The sequence below is a fragment of the Cnephaeus nilssonii genome, assembly GCF_951640355.1.
Source record: "Cnephaeus nilssonii genome assembly, chromosome: 22".
Lineage (NCBI taxonomy): Eukaryota > Metazoa > Chordata > Mammalia > Chiroptera > Vespertilionidae > Cnephaeus > Cnephaeus nilssonii.
The window spans coordinates 4,226,572-4,250,983 of record NC_137093.1 but is presented as its reverse complement, the minus strand read 5'-3'; the positions used below and the strand labels follow the sequence as shown (position 1 = coordinate 4,250,983).

At 56.8% G+C, this 24,412-nt stretch overlaps 1 protein-coding gene across 3 annotated transcripts; it reads left to right on the top strand.

Moving 5' to 3' along the window:
• The first annotated feature begins 614 nt into the window (after positions 1-614).
• Positions 615-24,405, top strand: HNF1A (HNF1 homeobox A). Of its 3 annotated transcripts, none has more exons than XM_079762850.1 (10): positions 615-7,812; positions 14,331-14,530; positions 16,731-16,917; positions 17,313-17,554; positions 18,733-18,884; positions 18,990-19,191; positions 19,818-20,009; positions 21,292-21,407; positions 21,492-21,636; positions 23,095-24,402. In XM_079762850.1, the coding sequence occupies exons 1-10, from the start codon at positions 7,490-7,492 to the stop codon at positions 23,220-23,222; spliced, it is 1,887 nt and encodes a 628-aa protein (XP_079618976.1). In that variant the 5' UTR covers positions 615-7,489; the 3' UTR covers positions 23,223-24,402. The 3 variants fall into 3 exon arrangements, with proteins under 3 accessions (XP_079618976.1, XP_079618978.1, XP_079618977.1); XM_079762852.1 differs by lacking the exon at positions 615-7,812 and adding an exon at positions 9,840-10,217 and having other exon boundaries at positions 23,095-24,405; XM_079762851.1 differs by lacking the exon at positions 615-7,812 and adding an exon at positions 9,840-11,304 and having other exon boundaries at positions 23,095-24,405.
• Positions 24,406-24,412: the final 7 nt, after the last annotated feature.

Genomic DNA, 24,412 nt, shown 5'->3' with positions numbered 1-24,412 from the left:
CCCAGCCGTCAGGCCTGGGAGATTCCAAAGGTGCTGGGAGCTCGTAGGTCAGGGGTCAGGGGTCAGCACCAAGATCAAACACGAAGGTAAGTAAAGGTGCCCCTAGCAACCCCAGCACTCAGTTTCCCATGGCGCAGGCGCCGTGTCAGCAACCAGGGCCGAGGCCAGGACGTATTCCCTGTTGCAGGACCGTGGCCGCCACATGTCCACGGTGAGGCCTCCACCTTCACCCTGCGTGCCCTGCTCGGGTTTGGCAGGTGGGGAGGCCCGCGGGAGCCTGCAGGCAGGACCGAGTGGGGTGGCGGTGGAGGTCTTTACTGCCCCCTCCCCTCGGGCTTTGGGTCACCTGGCTTTGCCCCCCCAGGGCAGCCCTTTCCCAGGCCCTGGGGACCGTCCCTCCCCTCGCCCACCAGGCGCAGGCCTGCCAACAGCTCCCACTCCTACCAGCCCAGCGCACCCCAGGCTCCCCGTGCCTGCGCCCTCTTTGGTAAAGAGCCCCTTATGAAAGCCTCCTAACGTCCCATGTGCGACGCCAGCCCTGCCCTCCAGGACCCTGCCCAGGGTGCCGGTGTAAAACGGAAGTAGCACCACAGGGAAGCCTGCGTGCCCCGGTCCTCAGCCTCAGAGCCTCCAGGGGCCCAGGCCCCTCGGCGTCTGTCCGTGGAGAGGCACGGTCACACGGCTCTTGTTGGGGACCATCAATGACCCAGCGGGTCCTGAGGGCGTGCCAGCCTGACTTCCCTCCGGTCACTCAGTGGCGTCACAAACGCTGTTTTCAGCGCCCACAGACGGGCTCCCTGGAATCGCCGCCGTGCTGGGTGGCGGCTGCGGTGCCTGATTCACATTGTCCACCGTGGGCTGCCTGCCAGCAATGGCCAAGGTGTGGGCACCTCCTGGTCCCAGGGACTCAGGTGTGTGAGCCGATCTGGGAGGCAGCCGGGTCAGGGACCTCAGCCTGCACCTGCGCTGGGCCCTTGCCTAAAGGATGGGCTCGCTCAGCTGGGGGGGCCTACGTTCCCCCCAAAACAAAGGACACGTTTCATGATTCCTGAAAGATGTCGTTTTGTTCCCATGAGGCTCCTTCAGCCTGGAGCTTGGAGTCAGGCTTCTAGGTTCAAATCCCAGCTCCCGGCTGGGAGACCTTGGGCAGGTTGCTTAACCTCTCTGTGCCCCAGTTTCCTCTTCCGTGAAATGGGGAGAACAATAAATCTACCTCACGGGGCTGTTGAGAGAGTTAAAGGAGCAAATAAAAAAAGTTCAAGGGGAGCTTTACAAAAACAATGAGTGCCGGGCTTGGCCTGCAGCGGCAGTTGTTTTTATTAGGACAACATTGAATCGGACGCCTGCTGGCTATACAGATACAAATGCAGCGCAGCTCACCGAGTTCTCACGACCACCCTAAGCCCACGTTGCCCCTACTTTCCAGATGCGGAAACAGGTTCCAAGTGGTTAGGGGACTTGTTCAGAGTCACACGGCTAGGACGCGGCAGAGCCCGCCACGGCTCCCTCTGCTCGGCGCCCCACAAGCCTGGCTGCAGCGGAGTCCGGGCCGGTGGGTGTTTGCTCGCGTTAATCCAGGTCCTTGCATTACAGAAGGCCTCTGGACTTGGCCGTCAGAACCAGGTTATCCGTCCAGTAAACACCTGGAGGGCAGAAGCCCATCTGAAACGCCCAATGTTTGCGACTGGGCTTGTTGGATCCTGAGAAAACCGCCCGAGGGGTTGTTCAAAGAAGAGGTTTCCTGGCGTGTCTGCCAGAGTCTGATCCAGGAGCACTGGGCGTGGAGTTTGGAATCGGATTTTTGTTTGTTTGACTCCAGCCACTGGGCATTCTTGGGGTAAAGCCGATGGGGAACCTCCTGCCGCATGGGATGAGAGTGACCTCTGCCGGCCACGGGGAGGCGGCACTCCCGGCTCTCTGGCCCCTTCTTCCTGAGGTTGTTTTTCTTGCCTCGTGGTGAAAAGGGTTCTGCGGGAAGGAGCCTCCCAGGGTGATCCGATCACAAACTCCTCACTGGGAAAGCGGGCAGTCACGCCCCAGGCATATGGCTTTTTAAGTCAAAGGTTATCTGTACCTTAAGCAAGCCCTGTCTCTTGTTTCTGTGCATCTGGGTTAACGCACCTTTGAAATAAGCAAAACCGCCCGGTCTAGAGAGCACTTACCTTGTTCATTTTCCTGTCATTCAACCCCCACCTTGCTTTCTCCGGCTCCATGTAAACTTCTTTAATCCACGAAGCACAAAAGAAGCTGCAAACAGCCATTCTGAGGAGCATTTCAGATCTCGCTTCCCAGCAATTGTCATCAGTTTAGCGCAAATAAAAATTTGTTTGAAACAAAGATTTTCTAAATCGGTTTGAGAGAGGGAGGGGGAGATAACGATTTGTTGTTCAACTCATCCATGCATTCATTGGTTGCTTCTTGGATGTGCCCTGACCGGGGATCGAACCTGCAACCTTAGCATATCAGGAGGATGCTCTAGCCCCGTGGTCGGCAAACTGCGGCTCGCGAGCCACATGCGGCTCTTTGGCCCCTTGAGTGTGGCTCTTCCACAAAATACCACGGCCTGGGCGAGTCTATTTTGAAGAAGTGGCGTTAGAAGAAGTTTAAGTTTAAAAAATTTGGCTCTCAAAAGAAATTTCCATCGTTGTATTGTTGATATTGGCTCTGTTGACTAATGAGTTTGCCGACCACTGCTCTAGCTAACTGAGCTACCCAGCAAGGGCCAAAAGAATTCTTATAAAAATTCCTTACAGGTTTGGCATAGAAACATCAATGATGACAGAGAATCATTGATTGGCTGCCTCTTGCATGCCCTCCCCTAGGGACTGAGCCCGCAACCCAGGCACGTGCCCTTGACCGGAATCGAACCCAGGACCCTTCAGTCCACAGGCCAACGCTCTATCCACTGAGCCAAAACAGTTAGGGCTATTTTTATTTTTAATTGATTTCAGAGAGGAAGGGAGAGAGAGAAACATCGATGATAATAGAGAATCACTGATTGACTGCCTCCTGCACGCCCCACTCTGCAGAGCGAGCCCACAATCCGGGCATGTGCCCTGACGGGGAATTGAACCACGACCTCCTGGTTCATAGGTCAACGCTCAACCACTGAGCCGTGCAGGCCGGGCAGGGAGGGTTTTTGTAAGGAACGCAGCGACACCTTTTGGCCAGGTTGGAAACTATCAGCTCAAGGTCCGTAGTTCGCAGTCTGAATGTCAGACGCAGTGGCATCTGTAGAATGATGTCACAACTTTGTGAAACTGAGTTATGGCAGTTCTGATAAAAACCAAGTATCATGCAAAAATAGTGTGGACAGTAAACAAAGGTGGTGACGCCCAATCGAATTCCAAGGTCTGAGCAGCTGCCTAGAGCCTACTCATCCCATTAGTATTTATGATTATTTCAGAAGGAACTCCCTGGCTGGGCAGCTCAGCTGGTCCTGAGACACCAAGGTTGCGGGTTCAATGCTGGGTCAGGGCACATACAAAAAGCAACCAATGAATGCATCAACAAGTGGACAACAAATAGATGTTTCTCTCTCTCTCTCTGTCCCTCCCTCCCTTCCACTCCCTCTCTCTCTCTCTCTCTCTCTCTAAAATCAACTAAAAGCTGAAACCGGTTTGGCTCAGTGGATAGAGCGTCGGCCTGCGGACTGAAGGGTCCCAGGTTCGATTCCGGACAAGGGCATGTACCTTGGTTGCGGGCACATCCCCAGTAGGAGGTGTGCAGGAGGCAGCTGGTCAATGTTTCTCTCTCATCGATGTTCCTCTCCCTTCCTCTCTGTAAAAAATCAATAAAATATATATTTTTAAAAATTTTTTAAAAATCAACTAAAAAAGGGAACTAAAATACTATTTTTCCTTTCAATCTAAGTGCATTTTTCAAGCAGCTACTAAGTTGTTAGGCCATACATACTTATTAGTTTTGACCTAACTACTTACTAAATATAACTGTTAGGTGTTTTGGGGTTGGGGGGGGAGGTAGGAGGTGCCACGAAAAAACTGCTGAGTCATGGAAGTCACCTTGGACAAGAAAGCCTGGGTCTCTGCCGTTTGCTCTTTACAACTTCAGGTTGTCCTAAGCCAGTCCAGGAGACCCGCCTCTATTTTACAGGTGAGTCAACAAAGACTAACTCTCTTGCCTGAGTCCACCCAGTGTGTCCCCAGGGGTGTGTGTGGGGGGGGGGGGGCAATGAGATTCAAACTATTCCAACTCGGTCTGTGTGATTCTCAAAGAGGCAAACTGCCACTCCCCACCTCCAGTCCATTCAGATTTGTCCCGACTGTGGGACGGGCAGGCTGGGGGCTGGAGCCAGCTTTCTGTTGTTTGTGCCTCAATATCTGCAGAGTCAGGCTCCTGAGGTTCCCTCTCATTCAACTCAGGGCCCCGGACAATGGCCTGTGTGTGTACCCGGCTCGGAGAGCCTCCCCCTCAGGCTCCCTGGAGGCTCTCCCCGCACCCACTGCTGGTCCCCTCTCAACCAAATCCACCCTCGGTCCTAGTCACCTCCGGGCCGGGCCGCCTGGCTGCAGGAGTTACTGAGTCCGTAATTGTGCAAAGGATCCAGGCCCCACCCTCCCGCTCCCCTAGGTGAGAAGCCGTGGGGGCAGCTGCCGGCAGCAAGCAGCCTCCTGGCAGGAGACACCAAGTCGGAGACCCAGGAACCAGGAAGGGACAGCACACAGCACCCGCCCTGCCGGGACCGGAGAAGTCTGTCCTGGGAGCGAGCTGTCTGACCCCAAAGCTGCTTGCACTGCGGGAGAAGAAGGCAGTGGAGGGAAGATGGGGCCCCACCTCTCCAAGGGGCATCTGCCATTGCCATCCCGTGCGTCAGACTGGGGGTAGTGAGCAAGCCACTTAAGCCTCTGAGCCTTTCTCCCTCTGCAGAATGGAAGAACCACAGCACCGACTCCCTAACCGGCCCGAGGTGACCAAGGCTCAGCGCACAGCTAACAGGCGGGCGCACAGCGACACTGAGTCATCCAACAAGCGTTTCCTCAGCATCGGTTGTGTGTGAGGCCTCTTCTAGGCCCTGGGAGGGCGGCACGGACAGACGGGAGCCCTGCCTCAGGCCGTCTCCTCCAGCAGAGGAAGACAGGCCGTAACAACCAACAGGACACGTGGTAATAGAAGGGTGCTGTGAGCCACCTCCGTCATTTTATTTTATTTGTTTTTAAATATTTTATTGATTTTTTCCAGAGAGGAAGGGAGAGGGATAGAGTTAGAAACATCAATGAGAGAGAAACATCAATGACCTGCCTCCTGCACACCTCCTACTGGGGATGTGCCCGCAACCAAGGTACATGCCCTTGATGGGAATCGAACCCGGGACCCTTCAGTCCGCAGTCCGATGCTCTATCCACTGAGCCAAACCAGATAGGGCCACCTGCGTAATTTTAAAATTTTCGGGAGTAAAACATAAAAAGTAAACTGCCAAAAGTAAAAAGAAACAGGTGAAATTAACCTTTCTAATGCTTAATTTTAAAATGTTTTAAAATGTAAAATTTCGCCTAATATAGCCAAACGATTATCATGTCCACCAGTGGCCGCAGCCACAGTCCCAGGCTCCGTGGCCACACGTGGCCAGTGCTCCGTGGCGGGCAGCGCCGTTGTCCAGCGCGTTAGGTGGGGACAGGGGCACCAGGTATGGGAGGGGCCAGACTGAGAAGGTGGCCTGGAGCGGACCGGAGGGAGAGAGCTCTAATATCACCTTTAACCTGCCCCTGACCTCTGACCTCGCCCGGTGGCAGGGGCCAATGGCACCTTCTCCCCTCCTCCGTGGCCAAGCAGCAGCGAGGTCTGCAGACCCTGAGAGAAGGGGCCCTGCGAAGGCCCAGCCGGGAGCCGCCCCCGGTCCTGGGGCCCAGGGCCACCCGGACACGCTGCAGGGCTCTGTCAGGGCTTTGCTGGACGAGGGGCGGGTGGGTGCGGGTGTGAGGATGAGTTTGCTCAGGGCTGGGACTTGGGGGAGATGAGGAAAAGTGGGAGCCTGTCTGTATTTAAAATGTTGCTGTTTTGTTCATTGCAGATGTTTTGCATTAATTAAAATTTTATCTTATTGCTTTACGTGTCATAAAGTTCACCCCTTCAGTGGATTTCAGCGTATTCAGAGTTGTGTGCTATCATCTGATCAATCTTAGAACATTCCCATCATCGCCAAGGAAACCCCTGGCCTATTAAGCGCTACTCCGTTTCCTGTCCCCGCCCTCTCCCCCCCCTGCCCCGCCCCGTCTCCATGGCTGTGCCTGTAGGGACATTTCATATGAATGGAAGCAGACGATATTCAGCCTTTTGGCAGCTTCCTTCACTCACATCACGTCTTCAGGGGCTCACCCACGTTGTATTGGCACTTCCTTCCTTTTTAATGGGCAAATGACAGACCACTGCATGGAGGGACCCCGTTTTATTCATCCACTTATACATGCATGGTATCTATGTTTTTTCCACTCTTTGGCTACCGCGAATAGTGCTGCTATGAACATTCACACGCGAGTTGTTGTGTGGACATACGTTTTTAGTGCTTTTCGGTTTTGCATTCATTTCAATTTTTAAATACACTATAAAAAACTATTATTTTTCTTGATTACTGAATTTTTTTGGTTCCCCTTTAAAATATGCGCCTGAGTCAAGTGCCTGACTGGCTTCATCCTATTCCCACCCCAAAGTCTCGTCCCTCGTTAGCTACTCACCCTCTCAGAACCCTGAGCCTCAGTTTCCTCCTCTGTAGAATGGGGATAATTCCTGTGCCTACTCTCAGCTCACGGGGGATACAGTGAAGCGATGGCGGGTGTTACAGACCTGGCACCAGCCCTGGGACGCAGTAGACTTAAGTCACAGCTTTTCCTATGGGGAGGCCTGGTGTCAGGCCTGAGGGGGTAGGCCCAAAATGGCTGTGACCTTGCCCTGCCTTTGAGGAGAGCTGGCCCACCTGCTAAAACTCCCTGCTGCTCCTGTTTCTAAGACAAACCTGCTGCTTTGCGTTCCGGCCTCAGCCTGACCCCCTACAACCAGGTTCTGGCGGCGGAGGGGGGGGAAAGGGGTGGAGGTGGGGGTGCCGATGCTGCTCAGCGAGGCCTCTGTGGCTCCCAGCACCTTCCACCCCAGCTCCCCGGGCCCCGCCGCCGCCTCCCCCACCCTCGGCTCTGCCCACTCCCCTGAGGCCATGGCTCGCGGTCCCTCTGTGCGGCCATGAGGCCTGCACTCTGCAGGGCTGAAGTCCAAAGTTCAGTCCCTGCGCGAAGCGCACGGATAAATATGAACTTGGAGAATTTCCCCGGCTCCAATGTAAACAGAGCGGGCAGGGGCCCTGGTTCACAGGCCGCTGGGGCCAGGGTTGGGGGCTGGGGGCACCCACAGGACTTGGCGAGTGGGGTTTTGGGGGGCCGTGGGTGCAAGGAGCGTGGTTTGTGCCGCCGGCCGCCGGGCTAGCAAGCGGACGCCCAGGCGCGGGGAGGCGGCGGGCCGGCCGCGTGGCCGTGGCGGCGGAGCCATGGTCTCCAAGCTGAGCCAGCTGCAGGCCGAGCTGCTGGCCGCCCTGCTGGAGTCGGGCCTCAGCAAAGAGGCGCTGATCCAGGCCCTGGGGGAGCCGGGGCCCTACCTGCTGGCTGGAGACGGCTCCCTGGACAAGGGCGAGTCCTGCGGCGCTCGAGGGGAGCTGGCCGAGCTGCCCAACGGGCTGGGGGAGACGAGAGGCTCTGAGGATGAGACGGACGACGACGGGGAAGACTTCACGCCGCCCATCCTCAAGGAGCTGGAGAACCTCAGCCCCGAGGAGGCGGCCCATCAGAAGGCCGTGGTGGAGAGCCTGCTGCAGTAAGACCCCCTGCCCTCCCCGGCTCCCGGCCCCGGAGCCCACCCTCAGCCCGACGGCCCTGCCCCGGCTCCCGGGCCCCGGAGCCCACCCTCAGCCCGACGGCCCTGCCCCGGCTCCTGGGCCCCGGAGCCCACCCTCAGGGCCGGCCGTCCCGTAGCCAGGTGTCGGGAAGGGGTCGGGCCCAGGAGCTCAGGTCCTCCTCTGAGCCCGCGGCCCCAGGAGCCGCCTTCAGCCGGGACTTGGGAAGCGCCGCGCCCAGGGGAGCCCAGGGGAGCCCGGGGGAGCCCGGGGTGGGGAAAGCAGACTTGATCAGGGGCCTGAGAACAGAGGCCGTGGACTTTTAGCCCCCGCGGCTCTTTCCATGCCCCAAGCCCTAACGTCCCTGTCGGCATTCAGAGCACCGCTGGGGAGGGCAGCGCGGGGCTTTGGGGCGCCCCTGGTCGCCTGGGACTCAGCACTCAGCAGGTCCCTCTTACCTGCGGGAGAGGCAGCCTCAGGGCAGGAGCTCTCCTTCCCAGCACGCCTCAGGCCTCCACCTCCCCAGCCGGCGCCATTAGGGACCTCCCCGCTGTGTACCCCGTCCACTGGCTGGCTCCCAGTCTCCCGGAGAGCGGAGTGGGTCTGAGCCTGATGCCTCCCCTCTCCTCAGCAGAGCTAACTTGGTTACTTATTACCCACAGGCTTTATTATTTCTCTTTTGTTTTATAAATTTATAAATGGCAAAAGGCTCTGATAAGGCCTGTGATCATTAACTTGTAGGGATGGTGGCCTGGGAAGGCCTGGGCCAATGAACCTCCCACCCAGCGGGGGGTGGGGGATGGGAGCGCTGGGGTGGGGTGGGGGAAGGGGGCCAGGGACTGCGAGAACTTCCCTTCCCAAAGCCTCCTCAGCCCCCATCCTAAGAGCTGGGCTCTATGCTGAGGTTTCACATGTGATCATGTTGAGATTGAACCTGGGAGGAAGCTATGGATAAGTCTGCTTCTCAGATGAGGAAACTGAGGCCCAGAGAAGGGAAGTAGCTTGATTAAGGCCACCCAGCTGGGACTTCACACCCTTCTGTTAAGTGGGGGCCGGGGCCAGCGGGGGGTGAGGAGGGGTTCTGAGGAAGAGTCCCAAGACACTCCCCAGGGGACCATCTCTTTCCTGTCCAAGGTCCTGATCCCAGTTTAGGGTGGGGGAGGGCTGGTCCCCGCCTGGGAGTCCTCAGGGTCGGCCGTGAGGGCCGGGGCGGGGGGCGGGGGGCAGGGGGGCAGATAGCCCCCTGACTTGGCAGGAAGTGGAGGGCAAAGGGCCCTGCTGGGCTGCAGGGGAGGGGTAAAGGGGCAGGCAAGGCCGGCCCAGGGTGAGGGCAGCTGGGCTGGGGCTGGGCCAGACCTGCTCAGGACCCCATGGGATGGGGGCTTTCAGGTGGGAGTGGGAGACGGGGTGCCAAGGGCCTTCTTACCTGGCTGGGTGGGGCCTCTTGCTCAGCTGTCCCTTTGGTGGGCTGGTGGATGGGGGAGGCTTGATCCACAGCACTTGAGGGGGGAGCAGAGGTCAAAGTGCTCCCTGGGACCAGCCGAAGCCTGGAGGCTGAGGGAGAGAGAAAGAGAGGACGCAGGGGAGATGGGGAGAGGACGCAGGGGAGATGGGGAGAGGACGCAGGGGAGATGGGGGGACCTGGAGGAGCCAGCTGAGCAGAGAAGTAGAGGAAAGTGCTGGGGAGAGTGAGGCGCCCCAAGCTGAGCGGAGGCTGGAGTGCCCCCCGCCGCCCAGACTGGGTTTTCTTTAATGCTAACAGCATGCTATTTACTTTCCATTTAAATTTGAGATGTTGCTATAAATTATCAACCAGCTCCTTGTTCCTGTGGAGTTTATAACTAACTACCTGGGTTACTTATTGTTCAGGTAACAAAAGGGACCTGAAACCACCCTGAGGGGATAGAGTGGGGCCTGTGGTCTCAGGGCGCAGGAAGGAGAGGGGTGGGGGACCCCATGAAGGCCTGGGTGGAGGATTTCCAGTGGAAGTCACTGCTCTGGAGAAGACAGTGGTGGGAAGAGACGGGGTGGGTCCCGCGGCCCAGGTCTCCCAGGTGCCCTGTGCTTGAGGCCACCACACATCTCCACCCTGTTCCCTGCGTGACCTTGGGCAAGTCTCTTCTTGGCCCTACCTGGACAATGACTGGAATTCAAACTCCTGGCCCTGATTTCCTGACCTCTTTCTGAGGGACTGCCTCCCTCCCCCACACCCCACCCCCAACTTTCCTCCAGTTACACTCACTCCGCTGATTCTCAGGGCCTTTGCACATGCTGCTCCTTCTGCCTGGAACCCTCTTTTCAGATCTTCCCATGGCCAATTCCTTCTCTTCCTTTTGCTCAAATGTCACCTCCTCAGGGAGGCCCTCCCTGACTGCCTCGTCTCAAGGTAGGCTCTATCCCAGTCACTCTTCAACCACCTTCCTTTACTTTCTCCTGTCCCTTATCATTACTTGGTTTTCTATCTTCTGCCATGAAAACAGAAGCTCTTCAAGCGCAGGGTTCCTGTGGCCTCGTTCAGCACTCTTACCCTTTCTGTCCAGCCCACACAGCACGAATGAATGAGTGACCAGGATTCCTAGGCCCTGGGACACCTGCTGCTATGGCCGAGGGAGGAACCTGTACCTGGGGCTCCTGCCTGGGTGTCCTCCTGGGTCCTCCCTGTCTTTGAACAGCTCAAACCTCAACCTTGAAGGTCTCTGTCCTCTCCATTGGACAGTGACAAGGCACTGGGACCCAGGAATTCAGTGGCCAAGGTGGGATATCCCTGACGGAGGCCAGCCTGCCTGGGTTCGAATCCCAGCTCCCCAACTCTAGCGCAGGCAGGTGATTTCACTTTTCTGAGCCCCCGTTTCCTCTACAAGGCGGAGATGACATGATAACATGGGGTGCGCATACGTGGTAATGGCGGTGGCTATTAGGAGTGGTCCCGTTTTACAGGTGAGCAAATGAAAGCTCAGAGAGGCAAAGTGACTTGCCCAAGGTCTTGCAAAGCAGTCCGGCCAGGACTTGGACCCGGGTCCTCCCAGCCACACACTCTGCACAGCACCCTCCAGGTTTCACGTCTGTCCCTGATACGTTTATCTCCCTCCTTACCCGCCCTAGTCATTCTGGCTGTTCAGCTTCACCATCAACTCACTTCCATGCGCGCCTCAGAGATCAGCAGGGCTTACAGATGTGTTTGACTCCTTTCCTCCTCCTGTGAGATATTTACTGTTAGCTCCATATCACAGTTGAGGAAACTGAGGCACACGGAGGCTAAGCAACTTCCCAAGGCCCCGGGAGAACAGGCACAGCTGAGCTTCACACTGAGATCGCAGGGCCCGCATGGGGACTCCGCTTCCCTCCACACCGTGGCCTTCAGGGTGGCCTCCCGCTGGACGCACTGAAATCCCTGGGCCTCGGTCCCAGGACTACATGATGATGCTGTAACTATGCTGTTCCGTTCACTGAGCACTTACTGCGTGCCAGGCCCTGTAAGCGTTTCACTCCGCTTGGAAACTCATTCCGTTCTCCCAGGAGCCCCGAGGCAGGCGTGGGTTTGCCGTGTTAGAGGAGGCGTGGGTTTGCCATGTTAGAGGAGGCGTGGGTATGCACACCTCAGGGGCGAGGGTGCGGGGGTGGGACTGGAGCCCAGGCCGGCTTAACTTTGGAGCCTATGAGGGCGGAAGTGGGGATGCCTGGAGACTGGCGTCTTAGTTCTGAGTTGAAGAAACTGTCCTGAAGAGTCATGTCCTTGGAGACTGAGTGTATGGGGTGTGGCGGGGGTTGGGGGGCTGGAGGAGACAGAGAGAACAACAGAGAATAGAGACAGGAGAGGGAAGGAGACAGGGAGTGAGACACACACACACACACACACACACACACACGGAGTCAGCTGGACAGTGACAATTAATCTTTCATTTGAGCCAGGAGAGGCCTTGTTGAGAGCAAGACTGAGCTCATTCTGGAGAAGAAAGGAGAGAGGAGGACGGGGGTGGGGGGAGGGTTGCTCAGGAGGGTGATGACTGCAGTGGGGGAGGTGGGAGGCCATCCGCAGCTCAGCTCCGGAATCAGATAAGCATGTTTGCCATGGATCACACGCTGGACTTTGTACTGCCCTCCCTCCTAGCTGTGACTGGCACCCGGGAGTGGGGGAGGTGGACAGGAGAGGCGCCTGGGAGCTCCTGGGAGCAGGAGGGAGGAGCTTGGGGAGAGTCTGGGGGGTCTGGGCAAAGTGAAATACTCTTGAGTCCCTTTGACAAGTGAGGCTCACCTGTCTGAGCCTCAGTTTCCTCACCCGTAAGATGGATGTACGAGTAGTACTGACTTCCTAACCCAGTGGTCGGCAAACTCATTAGTCAACAGAGCCAAATACCAACAGCACAACGATTGAAATTTCTTTTGAGAGCCAAATTTTTTAAACTTAAACTTCTTCTAACGCCACGTCTTCAAAATAGACTCGCCCAGGCCGTGGTGTTTTGTGGAAGAGCCGCACTCAAGGGGCCAAAGAGCCGCATGTGGCTCGCGAGCCGCAGTTTGCCGACCACGGGCCTAAGGCAGCTGTCAGAGTTAGATGACCGGCTCTCGCCCAGCGCCTCGCTCGCAGCACCTACTCAAGAGACACTGGTCTCACGCTGTCGTTCACCCGGACGGACGCTGCTGCGCTGGCCGCGACCAGCTCCCGTTCAGCTGTCCCTGCGGCCTCTGCCCGTGGGCGCTGCGGTCAGAGGCCCAGAGCTGGTGCGAGGCTCTGCGTGCCCGCGGTGCAGCGGGCATTGCCAGGGGACAGGCCGGCTGGTCCTCTGAGGACAGCGAGAAGGGCTGGGGGAGAGGCAGTGGGGGTGAGCTCCGGAGCACTGGGGGTGTTTGTGTTTCCTCTTTTAGAATTCAGTGTTAAATAGTATATGTGCATGTGTTGGGTGTTAGATAACATGTTACATAATTTTAAAAGTGTGGACCAGGAACAAAAACCCTCCCCGTCCTCAGCACTCCATTCCCCCGAGGCACTGTGTCTCCAGTTCCTCCTGTGACCCTCCGCTGTGTCATGCAGACACAAATGTGGAGAAATCTCTTATCCCATTAAATGTTCCGCGGTAGCAGCCCAGCAAACCTACCAGACAAACGGCTCCACCTGGCGCTCACCGCGCGTGCCCAGCGGGTGTCCGCAGGCGCCGACCCGAGGCCCCGCAATTTCGTTCATCAGCGCCCTCTGTGGTGGTTTCCGATCTTTTGCTGCGGCCAAGCCACATGGTGACGAATGGCCTCCTATGCATGCCATTTGCCACATGTGCACACGCCAGCAGCCTCCAATTCTAGAATAAACTGCTGAGCGAGGGCGTGAGAACACGGGCTCTGGGCCCCGCAGCCCGGGGTTCCAATCCCAGTCTGTCTCGGCTCTGGGGCCGGAGCTGCTCTTCTCTGACACGTGTTTGGAACGGAGGCTCGAACAGGACGAAGGGAGACGGCTGGGCCGGAGCAGGGCAGGGAGAGAGAACACACACAGCAGAGGCGATCTGACCCCTTCCTTTCCACAGTGACCAGGGGACAGAAATACGGACCCCAGGTGGCCTCAGGTCCCCCGTCTCCAGGGAGAGAATCTCAGCCCAAGAGGAGGATTCTGGTGCCCAGACATGCACATTTTTCTTACAGGTCCTCCACCTCTGGCCCCTGCCCCTGCCCCTGAGGCTGCGGAGACCCAGCGCCTGCCCGGGTGCTGGGGGACCAGCTGGACCGCCGCCTGGGGTAGTGCAGGTTACAGGAGGCACTGCCCTCTGTGATGTTTCCCGGATAGCCTCAGTGTCTCTGCTGGGCTGGCCCGTGACCTTGGGCAAGAGATGCAAATGACTCAAGTACACTTAGCCTCAGTGGCCCGGGCTGTAAAGTGAGAGAATCCCATTTCTCTTCTTGTTTTCAGACCTAATGTTTTCCCCTAGTAGGTCTCACTCATCCATCCTTCCATCTACCTACCCACCCAACTACCCGCCCATCCACCCACCCATCCATCCACTCATTCATTCGTGGTGAGTCCATGCATTCACCAGGGGCATAATGGATGTCAGGCCCGTGGGAGCTGGAAACCAGCCAGTCCCTGCCCTCCCGGCGTTGACAGTCTCTCTCGTGGATAAGGCCCAGCCACAAACGACAGTGCCAGGTGGGAGAGGGCTCTTTAGAGGAGGCTCACAGGTGAGGCCCCTCCCCAGCAGGCTTGTGCGCCCCAGGGGAGCCGCCCATATGTCCGTGGCCATGTGTCTGTCACCATTTCTAAACTGGCACCTGCTCCGTGTCTGTGGGGCTGGCTGGGCCTGTGACATGTTTCTCCCGTGGCTGCGTGTTGCATGTCCCTTCCCCCGTCTGTGTCAGGGTCCCTGTGTCCTGGCGTGAGTCACCTCCCTGCCCCCGAGTCAGGGTCTGCTTTCATCCACAATCCCACCCTCAGTGCTGGCTCGCACCCGGACCCCCAGCCCTGCCTGCAGGGTCCCCCACCCCCACTGAGCGGGCCCTGCTCTTGTTCCCCTCCCAGGGAGGACCCGTGGCGCGTGGCGAAGATGGTCAAGTCCTACCTGCAGCAGCACAACATCCCGCAGCGGGAGGTGGTGGACACCACCGGCCTCAACCAGTCGCACCTGTCCCAGCACCTCAACAAGGGCACCCCCATGAAGACGCAGAAGCGCGCCGCCCTGTACACCTGGTACGTCCGCAAGCAGCGAGAGGTGGCTCAGCGTAAGTAACAACCCCGCAGCCCTGTCTTCCTGGCAGGCCCCGGCTCTCTGCAGCTCGAGGGGTGGGGGGGCTGGGAGCTTCCCCACCCCGTGTCTCAGACAGGCAGCTCAGGGAGGGTCAGCGGGACCCATCCAGCGTTTATTTCTATTCTGCGCAAGGCACTGTGGGAGAGGGAAGTCGGGCTGGTCCTGGGCGTCCAATGATGGGTAAGCTGGGCCTGCCTCCCAGAGCAGTTGGCGGGAAGGAGAGAGACCGTGTGATGTGCTGAGACGTGCTCTGTAGCACAGCGAGAACAGCCGCAGCTGTGGGTCACAGCCCCCGCAGTGTGCCCGCCCGGGGCAGTGCTGCCCGAAGTCTATTTCCAAGTGTTGAGCTGGCGGCAGGGGGGAGAGAAATCTATTCTTCCGCAGGGAGGCAGGGCACAGGCGGGTTCACACTAACATTATGGCCTTTAGACTCGGTCTTAAAGTGCGAGTTGAATTTTGACCCATGGAGAAGGGCGTTTCGGGCAGAAGGAACAGCATGTGTAAAGGCTCAGAGGCGAGGCAGGTGCTCAGGGAATCCTCCCCTGCAAACCTGGGAAGACCTGGGCGCCCTACCATTCAGGGAGGTGGACTTCTCACTCAGGCCTCGTCCCCCACCAGATCCCAAGTGCGCGTTCACACTTTTGAGCCTGTCAATGTATAAAGTAATTTCTAATATTTCTTTTCATTAATTATCCAGCTTTTTAAAATATATATCTTTTAATTGACTTTAGAGAGGAAGGGAGAGGGAGAGAGAGATAGAAACATCAATGATGAGAGAGAATCATTGATCGGCTGCCTCCTGCACACCCCCTACTGGGGATCGAGCCTGCAACACAGGCATGTGCCCTTGGCCAGAATCAAACCTGGGTCCCTTCAGTCCGCAGGCCGACGCTCTATCCACCGAGCCAAATTGGCTAGGGCAATCATCCAGCTTTTTAAAAAACAATGCACACTTAGTTAAGAAGAAAAAAATACAAGAAAGACTTTACAATAAAAATTAGATGTCCAGCCGAAACCGGTTTGGCTCAGTGGATAGAGCGTCGGCCTGTGGACTGAAAGGTCCCAGGTTCGATTCCGGTCAAGGGCATGTACCTTGGTTGCGGGCACATCCCCAGTGGGGGTTGTGCAGGAGGCAGCTGATCGATGTCTCTCTCTCATCGATGTTTCTAACTCTCTATCCCTCTCTCTTCCTCTGTAAAAAATCAATAAAATGTATTTGAAAAAAAAAAAAGGAAAAAATTAGATGTCCTGTCCTAAAGCAGTCCCAGTCTTGCAAACCCCGTTCTGGAGTAATTTTAGGCCCATGCTAGCCATATCCACAGATGCCTGGCTCAGAACCTCCCTTCCTCCCGCTCATAAAACGCCCGGTACCTGTCTGTCCCATGCCCTTGGTGGCCTGCTCAGGCATACGCTGATGGACTCATTTCCATTAAAGTGAAACCAGTCCACAAGGCTGCTGGGTCTTTTCTCTCCTGGCGAACAATGCACTTTAGGCTTTGGAATGCATCCCAGAATGTTGAACATAGCTCAGAATCTACTCAGGAGACATGCTTCCATTTTCTACTCAACTCTGTGCAACCTTAGAGAAATATTTATTTTTATTTTTTATTTTTAAAATATATTTTATTGATTTTTTAGAGAGAGGAAGGGAGAGGGATAGAGAGTTAGAAACATCGATGAGAGAGAAACATCGATCAGCAGCCTCCTGCACACTCCCCACTGGGGATGTGCCCGCAACCAAGGTACATGCCCTTGACCGGAATCGAACCTGGGACCCTTGAGTTTGCAGGCCATCGCTCCAGCCACTGAGCCAAACCGGTCAGGGCCTTAGAGAAATATTTAGTTCCCTGAACTTCACCTGTAAAATGGGATGGCATATGTGTCAAATGTGAACAAATGCTGATGCTTACCTGGAGCCTCGTGAGATCAGAGCTTGGCTCAGTAGAAAAGTGTGCAGGGGTTGATTAGTGATGCCTGCCTTGGACACGGGTTAAGAACATGGTGGCACGTGTGCTGTGTATCTGTCCTCACTGGATTAGAGGATTTCCCAGCTCTAGCTGTAAGCTGCTCTGACTCGGCCCCTGGGAATGAGAAAGCATCAGGAGTGTGGTCAGCAGCTGAGGCGGGGGAGGCGGGCGTGGCTGTGCTCTGCTCACAGCTGCCTGTGCCTGCAGAGTTCACCCACGCTGGGCAGGGGGGGCTGATCGAGGAGCCCACGGGAGATGAGCTGCCGACCAAGAAGGGACGGAGGAACCGTTTCAAATGGGGCCCAGCATCCCAGCAGATCCTGTTCCAGGCCTATGAGAGGCAGAAGAACCCCAGCAAGGAGGAGCGAGAGGCGCTGGTGGAGGAGTGCAACAGGTAGGAGGGCGGCGGGCAGCGGGGCTGGTTTGGTCTGGGCAGCGCAAGGCTGGGGAAGGGGAGGTGGCTCTGGTCCTGAGGGAGGCTCCCCCGTCTCAACTCGGGCTCAGGGTCTGAAACCTAGCTCTATTTCTGACACACACACCCCAATCCAAGCAGTTTTGAGTGGGGACGCATCTCATTCATCCTCACTACCACCCGATGGTTATTCTGCTCACTCTATGATTAGAGACACTGAGGGGCTAAGTCACACAGTCACAGAGCAGAAGTGGGGCTGCAACCCAGGCGCTAGCCTCAAACACTCAGGCAGAGTCCTACTTCTCAGAACTCCCCAGGCCCCCAGGACAGGGCTCCCTGGTGCCTGGGCTGGAGGCTCACGGTGGCTATTCCTGCAGGGCCGAGTGCATCCAGAGGGGGGTGTCACCCTCACAGGCACAGGGGCTGGGCTCCAACCTTGTCACCGAGGTGCGTGTCTACAACTGGTTTGCCAATCGGCGCAAGGAAGAAGCCTTTCGGCACAAGCTGGCCATGGACACATACAGCGGGCCGCCGCCGGGGCCAGGCCCGGGCCCTGCACTGCCCGCCCACAGCTCCCCTGGCCTGCCCCCATCTGCCCTCTCCCCCAGTAAGGTCCACGGTGAGTGCTATGTGGGCAGGGGGATTGGGACAGTGGGTGGGGGGAAAAGGGGGTAGGTGGGAGAGTTGGGGAGCACCATCCCAGTGGCAAAAGTTACCCAAACCTCTTAGCACTTCAGTTTGGTTCCACTCCACTTTACACTGAGTGGCCAGATTATTATGATCTCTGAACGCATAATATTCTGGCCACTCAGTGTATATCCTATATAATAAAAGGCTAATATGCAAATTGTCCCCTCGACCAGGAGTTCGACCAGCAGGCAGGCTGGCCAACTGCCCATGTCCCCTCCCCCTGGCCAGGCTGGCCGGACCCCACCCATGCATGAATTCATGCACCAGGCCTCTAATATATATATGTATGTGTGTGTGTGTATATATATATATATATATATATATATATACACACACACACACACACACACACACACACACACACACACACATACACACTGAGTGGCCAGATTATGCATTCAGAGATCATAATAATCTGGCCACTCAGTGTATTTACACTATTCTATCCACTCTATTACTCTCCACTCCACTGACCACAAAACATCATCCACTCCACTCAAATCCATCCACTCCACTCCATTCACTCTGAGTTGGGTTCAATTCAATTCATTCATTTCAGATCAAATAAACTCAATTCATTTCAGGTCAATTCTACTGTTTATTATAATCCAATTTGTTCATTTAGATTTGGTGCTGTTTAATCCAATCCAATTGCCAATCAACTCAGTTTAATTAATATAATTCAAGGAAATTCAGTTAATGGCTCAGTTCGATTCAATCCAAATCAATTTGATTCAATTCAATTAAACTCAAGCTCAATGTATTTCAGGTTCAATTCAACTAGATTCAGTTTCATTAAACTAATTCCAATTATTTCTGTTCAACTCAGTTTGCTGCAGTCCATTAGCTTCAGTCCAGTTCGGTTCGGTGGTTTTATTGAGCACCTACTGCCTGTCGGTATAGCCTGGGCAGGGGCATGGAGCTAATGAGATGCAGCCCTGTGTTCAGGAGTTGGAAGCAGGCAGCACAGAGCCTGGGAGGAGGCGGACATGCCAGCCGTTTGCTGGCTGCATAAAGAAAGATGGGGCGAGTGGCCTGAGCAAGCCAACGAGGCCCCTGGAGGGCAGGAAAGTGGGGTGCTGAGGCTGCACACTGCTCCCACTCCAGGTGTGCGCTATGGACAGCCTGCAACCAGTGAGGGGGCGGACGTGCCCTCCAGCAGCGGCAGTTCCTTGGTGACAGTGTCCACACCCTTGCACCAAGTGTCCCCCACAGGCCTGGAGCCCAGTCACAGCCTGCTGAGCACTGAAGCCAAGCTGGTGAGTGTCCCCCCCACCCCGCCCCCCGGTGGGTAAGACCCTTCCAACCCCATCTTCCCTTGGTGGGGAAAAGCAGTCCTCACTCAGCTTGGTTTCCCCTCCAAGGTCTCAGCAACTGGGGGTCCTCTGCCCCCGGTCAGCACCCTGACGGCACTGCACAGCTTGGAGCAGACATCCCCAGGCCTCAGCCAGCAGCCCCAGAACCTCATCATGGCCTCGCTCCCCGGGGTCATGACCATCGGGCCTGGGGAGCCCGCCTCCCTGGGCTCTCCGTTCACCAACACGGGCGCCTCCACTCTGGTCATTGGTAAGCTGGCGGGAGGGGGCACAGAGCCCGAGAGCCTCTGGGGCCGTTCGCTCGCTCACGCATCACTCACCGCCTGCTCTGCGCCGGCGCCGCACTGGTGATACGCACGTAAACCAGACAGGCCCAGACCTCAGCGGCTCTGGGGGGAGCAGACAGTAAACAATGCATAAGCCACAGAGTGCCTCCTGAGACCAAACGGCCGAGGGGAAGACGGAGCAGCAGGAGGGGACCCACGTGTTCTAGGCTTTAGGCTTTTCTTTAAAGCCCGGAGGACTTCACTGACAGGAACTATTATGCGGACGCTCAATAGTATATAAGGCAGATGGGAGCTGATGGGAGAGGAAGGGAGAACTAAGCCCAGGGCCTTGACTGCATGGAACCCAGGGCTCCAGGGAACCCAGTTAGACCCACCTCCTGCCCATATAATGAGCCAGAGGCTCAGAGAAGGGGGGTGACTTGCCAGGGTTACGAGTTAGTGACAGGTCCTAGGGCAAAGGGATTTCCTGTCTGCATCCCCTCCTCCCCCAGCACACTGGCTCTGGGAGGCAGGGGGGGATGGTGCCCCAAGGGGCCCGGGGAGGCAGTGGATGTGGTGGCCTGGCTGACTCCTGCCCCTCCCGCTCCAGGTTTGGCCTCCACACAGGCGCAGAGTGTGCCCGTCATCAACAGCATGGGCAGCAGCCTGGCCACCCTGCAGCCCGTGCAGTTCTCCCAGCCGCTGCACCCTTCCTACCAGCAGCCACTCATGTCTCCTGTGCAGAGCCACATGGCCCAGAACCCCTTCATGGCCACCATGGCGCAGCTGCAGAGCCCCCACGGTGAGCATGGGGAGGGGGGGAGAGACCTGGCAGATACTGTGGCCTGTGTCTGTGGGTACAAGTGTGAGTGCTGGTGATGGAGGGGGCTCTGAGGGGGCTCAGGTGAGTGTCTGTGGCCAGAATGTGTTTCCATGTGTGAATACGTGGCCATGTGTGTGCTGTGAGTGGAAACACATCTAGGAGCTCATCAGTATTTGAGGGGTATGCCCACGTGTGGGAACACAGGCCAGAGTCTTTCTCTAAACCCTTGGGGCCATGTGTATTTCAGAATTAACTATTTTCAGATTTTCAAAGGTTAATATAGGGACCATACCATAGATTACATAACTCTCCCAGCAGCGTTTGGGGTTAACACTGTCACCAAGCCCTCAATTTCTGCAGCAAAAAGTAGAATTTCACCAAGTAGATTAGTAAAGACTTAAATAGCCCTAGCTGGTTTGGCTCAGAGGATAAAGCGTCGGCCTGCGGACTGAAGGATCCAGGTTCGATTCCAGTCAATGGCACATGCCCGGGGTATGGGCTCGATCCCCAAGGGGGCGTGCAGGAAGCAGCAGATCAATTATTCTCTCTCATCATTGATGTTTCTATCTCTCTCCCTCTCCCTTCCTCTCTGAAGTCAATAAAAGCATATTTCAAAAGTAATAATAAAAACAGACTTAAATAACCTCACTTCAGGCTCAGGTCAGATTCTGCCACCAAAGTGCCAACCTTACGAATTGGGCCTTGGGGTAAAGGGCTGTGGGCCTGTGCGGATCCCTGTGTGATCTGACTGAGGGCATGCATTTATGTTATGTGGGTGGCTATGGTTTTATCTGTCAAGGGGAGAATATGAGTTTTCTACTGTGTCTGTGGGGTGGCTATGAGGTGAACTTGGGTTACGTTCGGAGGCATCCTGGCCATGGAGCCATGCTGCCCTCCGCCCTGCTGCCCCTTGTGCACAGGGGCAAGGCCTTCCCCTGAGGCCTGTTTAGCCTCCTGTTCCCTTTCACACCTGTTGTCTCCAGGTGACGGGCGGAGCTGGGGGTGGGATCCCGGCCTTTCCCGGCTTCTCTCTGCAGGGGCTGAGCAGGCCCCTGTAGTTGGGGAGGGGGTCCAAACCCTCTATCTGGAGCTCCATTTTGGAAATCAGCCATGAGTCTCCACCCACTGCCCCACCAGGCCATTTCCCAGGCCTCACACCCACTTCCCCAGAGCACCCAGCCCTGAGGCCCTCCTGGGAGGGGGCCAGCCCTGCCCAGGGTGCCACGTCTGAACCCTCTTCTGTCTCCTCCCTCCTGGCCAGCCCTTTACAGCCACAAGCCTGAGGTGGCCCAGTACACCCACACGGGCCTGCAGACCATGCTCATCACCGACACCACCAACCTGAGCGCCCTGGCCAGCCTCACACCCACCAAGCAGGTAAGGCCCAGGGCTGCCCTGCACCCCCCTCGGGCCCCTCCTCAGAGAACACCCTGAGGCTCAGAAGGCGGCTCTGTTCTCCAGGTCTTCATCTCAGACACCGAGGCCTCCAGCGAGTCTGGGCTTCACACGCCAGCATCTCAGGCCACCACCATCCACATCCCCAGCCAGGACCCTGCTGGCATCCAGCACCTGCAGCCTTCCCACAGGCTCAGCGCCAGCCCCCCCGGTGAGCGCCTTTCCCTGCTGGGTGTGTGTACAGGGGTGGGCACGACCGGCCCGCAGGCTGGGTAAGGCCCGTGAAATCATTTGGCCTGGCCCTGCCAAGGCACTAGGCGTGAGTTAAACATTTGACCAAATATAGCAGGCTAATTTTTAAGTTGTTAATTGTGTGTGGCCCACAAATGTTATATCCAAATGGCCCTGGGCACAAAAACGGTTCCCCACCCCTGATGGGGCAAACTGTGAGTTGGGGGTAATGAGGCAGATTTTGGAGGGCACCCTGTGCTCCCCAGAAGTGAGCCAAGAGGGGTGTGAAATCACAGAAAAATGAGCACACCTTACAGAATCGTATCTCAGTGACTGGGTTGAGGGAAAAAGACAAAGTCGTGGGAAGAGGAGGAAACCGCTGGTTGTGGCCAGAAGTGGCCCCTGATGTGTGGGTTTGGTTCAGGGTTTAGCATTCTTTGAATCATTGCCAACATTTAAAAATTAGGAGTTTTCACACAAAAAAATCCAGATCTCTGAAATCTCTGGGGAAATTGCAAGGACTCATGTTTCCACATAGCTAGAGAGTGTGGGCTCAGGCCACCATGTCCCACTGCACCCATTTATTTCCATCCCCCTAAGATCCAAGTCTGCACCCTACAAGGTCATGGTGAAGAGCAGGCACTTTAGAGTCCGGGTGCTGGGCTCGGAGGCCTGGGCGGCCACCTGCTAATGCGCAACTTGGGGCAAGGTGGTGCCCCTTTGCGAGCCCCGGTGGCTGCAGGGAGGGCTTCACCGTGAGGAACGGTCATTTTACAGGTGAGAGGCAGACACTCAAGGAGGTGAGGGACTTGGCCTGCCTCTGACAGCTACTAGGTGGCAGCGCCAGGACTTGAACCCAGGTCCAAGCTCAAAGCCCATTCTCTTACCATCGGATTCTGTTGGGCTTCTCCCAAGCCGGAACCAACAGGATACATACATATTTAAGGAACTGGCTCACGTGACTGTGGAACTGGCAAGTCCGAAAGCTGTTGGGCAGCTTGGCAACGCAGGCGGAGTTGATGCCGCCGTCTGGAGGTAGAAACCCTTCTCTGGGAGCTCGGCTTTGCTCTAAGGCCGTCACCTGACGGGACGAGGCCCACCCACAGTACTGAGGGACATCTTGACTGAAGTCAGCAGACTGTAGGTGTTAAGCACATCTACAAAACACCTTCACAGCAACACTTTGACTAGTCTTTGGGTCAATGACCGGACACTCCAGCCTAGCCAAGCTGACACATAACATTAACCACCTCACCATGTCACCAGTGCTTCTCTAACATTTCCACTAAAATGTTGAGGCCACTCCCTGGGTGGCCTGAGTCTGCTGGGGGTTAATAAGGCAAGCTCCCACCTCCTGCACCCCCAGTGCCTCCAGGGGTGAGTGGGAGGGGTCAGGATAAGCTTGGCGGGCAGCCAGCGGCTTCCTTTGCCTCTGCAGTGTCCTCCAGCAGCCTGGTGTTGTACCAGAGCTCCGAATCCACCAATGGCCACAGCCACCTGCTGCCATCCAACCACAGCGTCATCGAGACCTTCATCTCCACGCAGATGGCCTCTTCCTCCCAGTAACCATGGCAACCACCTCCCAGGGGCTGGCACCTGAAGCCTGCACAGCGACTTGGGGGGTGACCAGGGCATGAGCCTGCAAACATCTGCTACTACGGAGCTGCAGTGTCAGAGAGGGAGGGCGCTCAGGTGCCCCAACCCGAGGACTGCTTCAGTGCACAAGGGGGGACTGTGGAGCTGGGAGCGGAGCCTGCTCCTGGCAGGACAGGAGGGCCTGTCCCTGCTGCTCCTGGTAAATCTTGTCACTTAGAAAAGGGGACAGACTCTGGGCCCTGGCACGGCCAGCCTGGGCCTCTGGAGAGCCCCAGCACTCCAACAGGAGCTGCAGTCCCTTCTCAGGATCCAGCCTGTGCAGCTGTGCCTCACTGGGCTCTGAGAGGCCTTAGACCATCCTGTCACCTAGGCCCAGTCCAGGCCACTCCACCCTGCCCCCTTCCTGCTATTAACCCACAGGCCATTGTTCCCACCCAGCCCCACTCACATAGCATTCCAGGGGCTAATCTGCCGAGGCCTGGAGCTCAGACGCCCAAGCCCTCGAGGAAGCGAACCTCAAGGAAGCGAACGGCGAAGGCATCAGGGCTCTCAGCTTCCCTCTCCCTGGACCCTGTGACCTCTTTTCCTGGGACACTTGTTCCCGAGCATCATGCCTTCTGATGCCAGCCTGGTATCTTGCCTCTGCTGAAAAGCCCCCCTCAAGGCTAGCAAGTGTCCTCGCTCCTGTGGGAGCCTGCGGCTCTGTGCCTGGTGCTAAGTCCTGGGGCAGCAGCTCCTCTGGCCTCGGGGCCCTGCAGACCCTTCCCTGGTTTGGAGGAGAAGCTGCTGAGCTCAGAAGGCAGCAGAACAGAGGCCCAGGGGGAGAGGAGAGAGACGAGACCAGCAGAGAGGAGTCACCTGTGTGGACAAGACTGAGGCCTGGAAGCCTGGGGCCTGAGGGACGAGGCCGTCCAGGCAGATGCAGCCCCGAAGAGCCCGAGTACCACCTGAAGAACAAGGTGCTGTGTCACTGGGGCTCCTGCAACCTCCCCTCTGAGGCTGCTGCGAGAACCGGGCCCTTTAGACCAGTGGTCGCCAACCTTTCGGACCTCACAGACCACTAGTGGTCCATGGGCCACCAGTTGGTGACCGCTGCGCTGACCACCTCCATGCTGGGACCATGAAGAGCCGCATCCCCTGCAGCTGACAACCAGCTAAGG

Bases quoted from the DNA above. Each gene is read 5' to 3' on its own strand.
- HNF1A (XM_079762850.1), top strand. From the start codon at position 7,490: ATGGTCTCCAAGCTGAGCCAGCTGCAGGCCGAGCTGCTGGCCGCCCTG. The intron at 19,192-19,817 runs GTAAGCTGGCGG...CTCCCGCTCCAG, and splicing joins CGCCTCCACTCTGGTCATTG to GTTTGGCCTCCACACAGGCG. The intron at 21,637-23,094 runs GTGAGCGCCTTT...TTGCCTCTGCAG, and splicing joins GCTCAGCGCCAGCCCCCCCG to TGTCCTCCAGCAGCCTGGTG.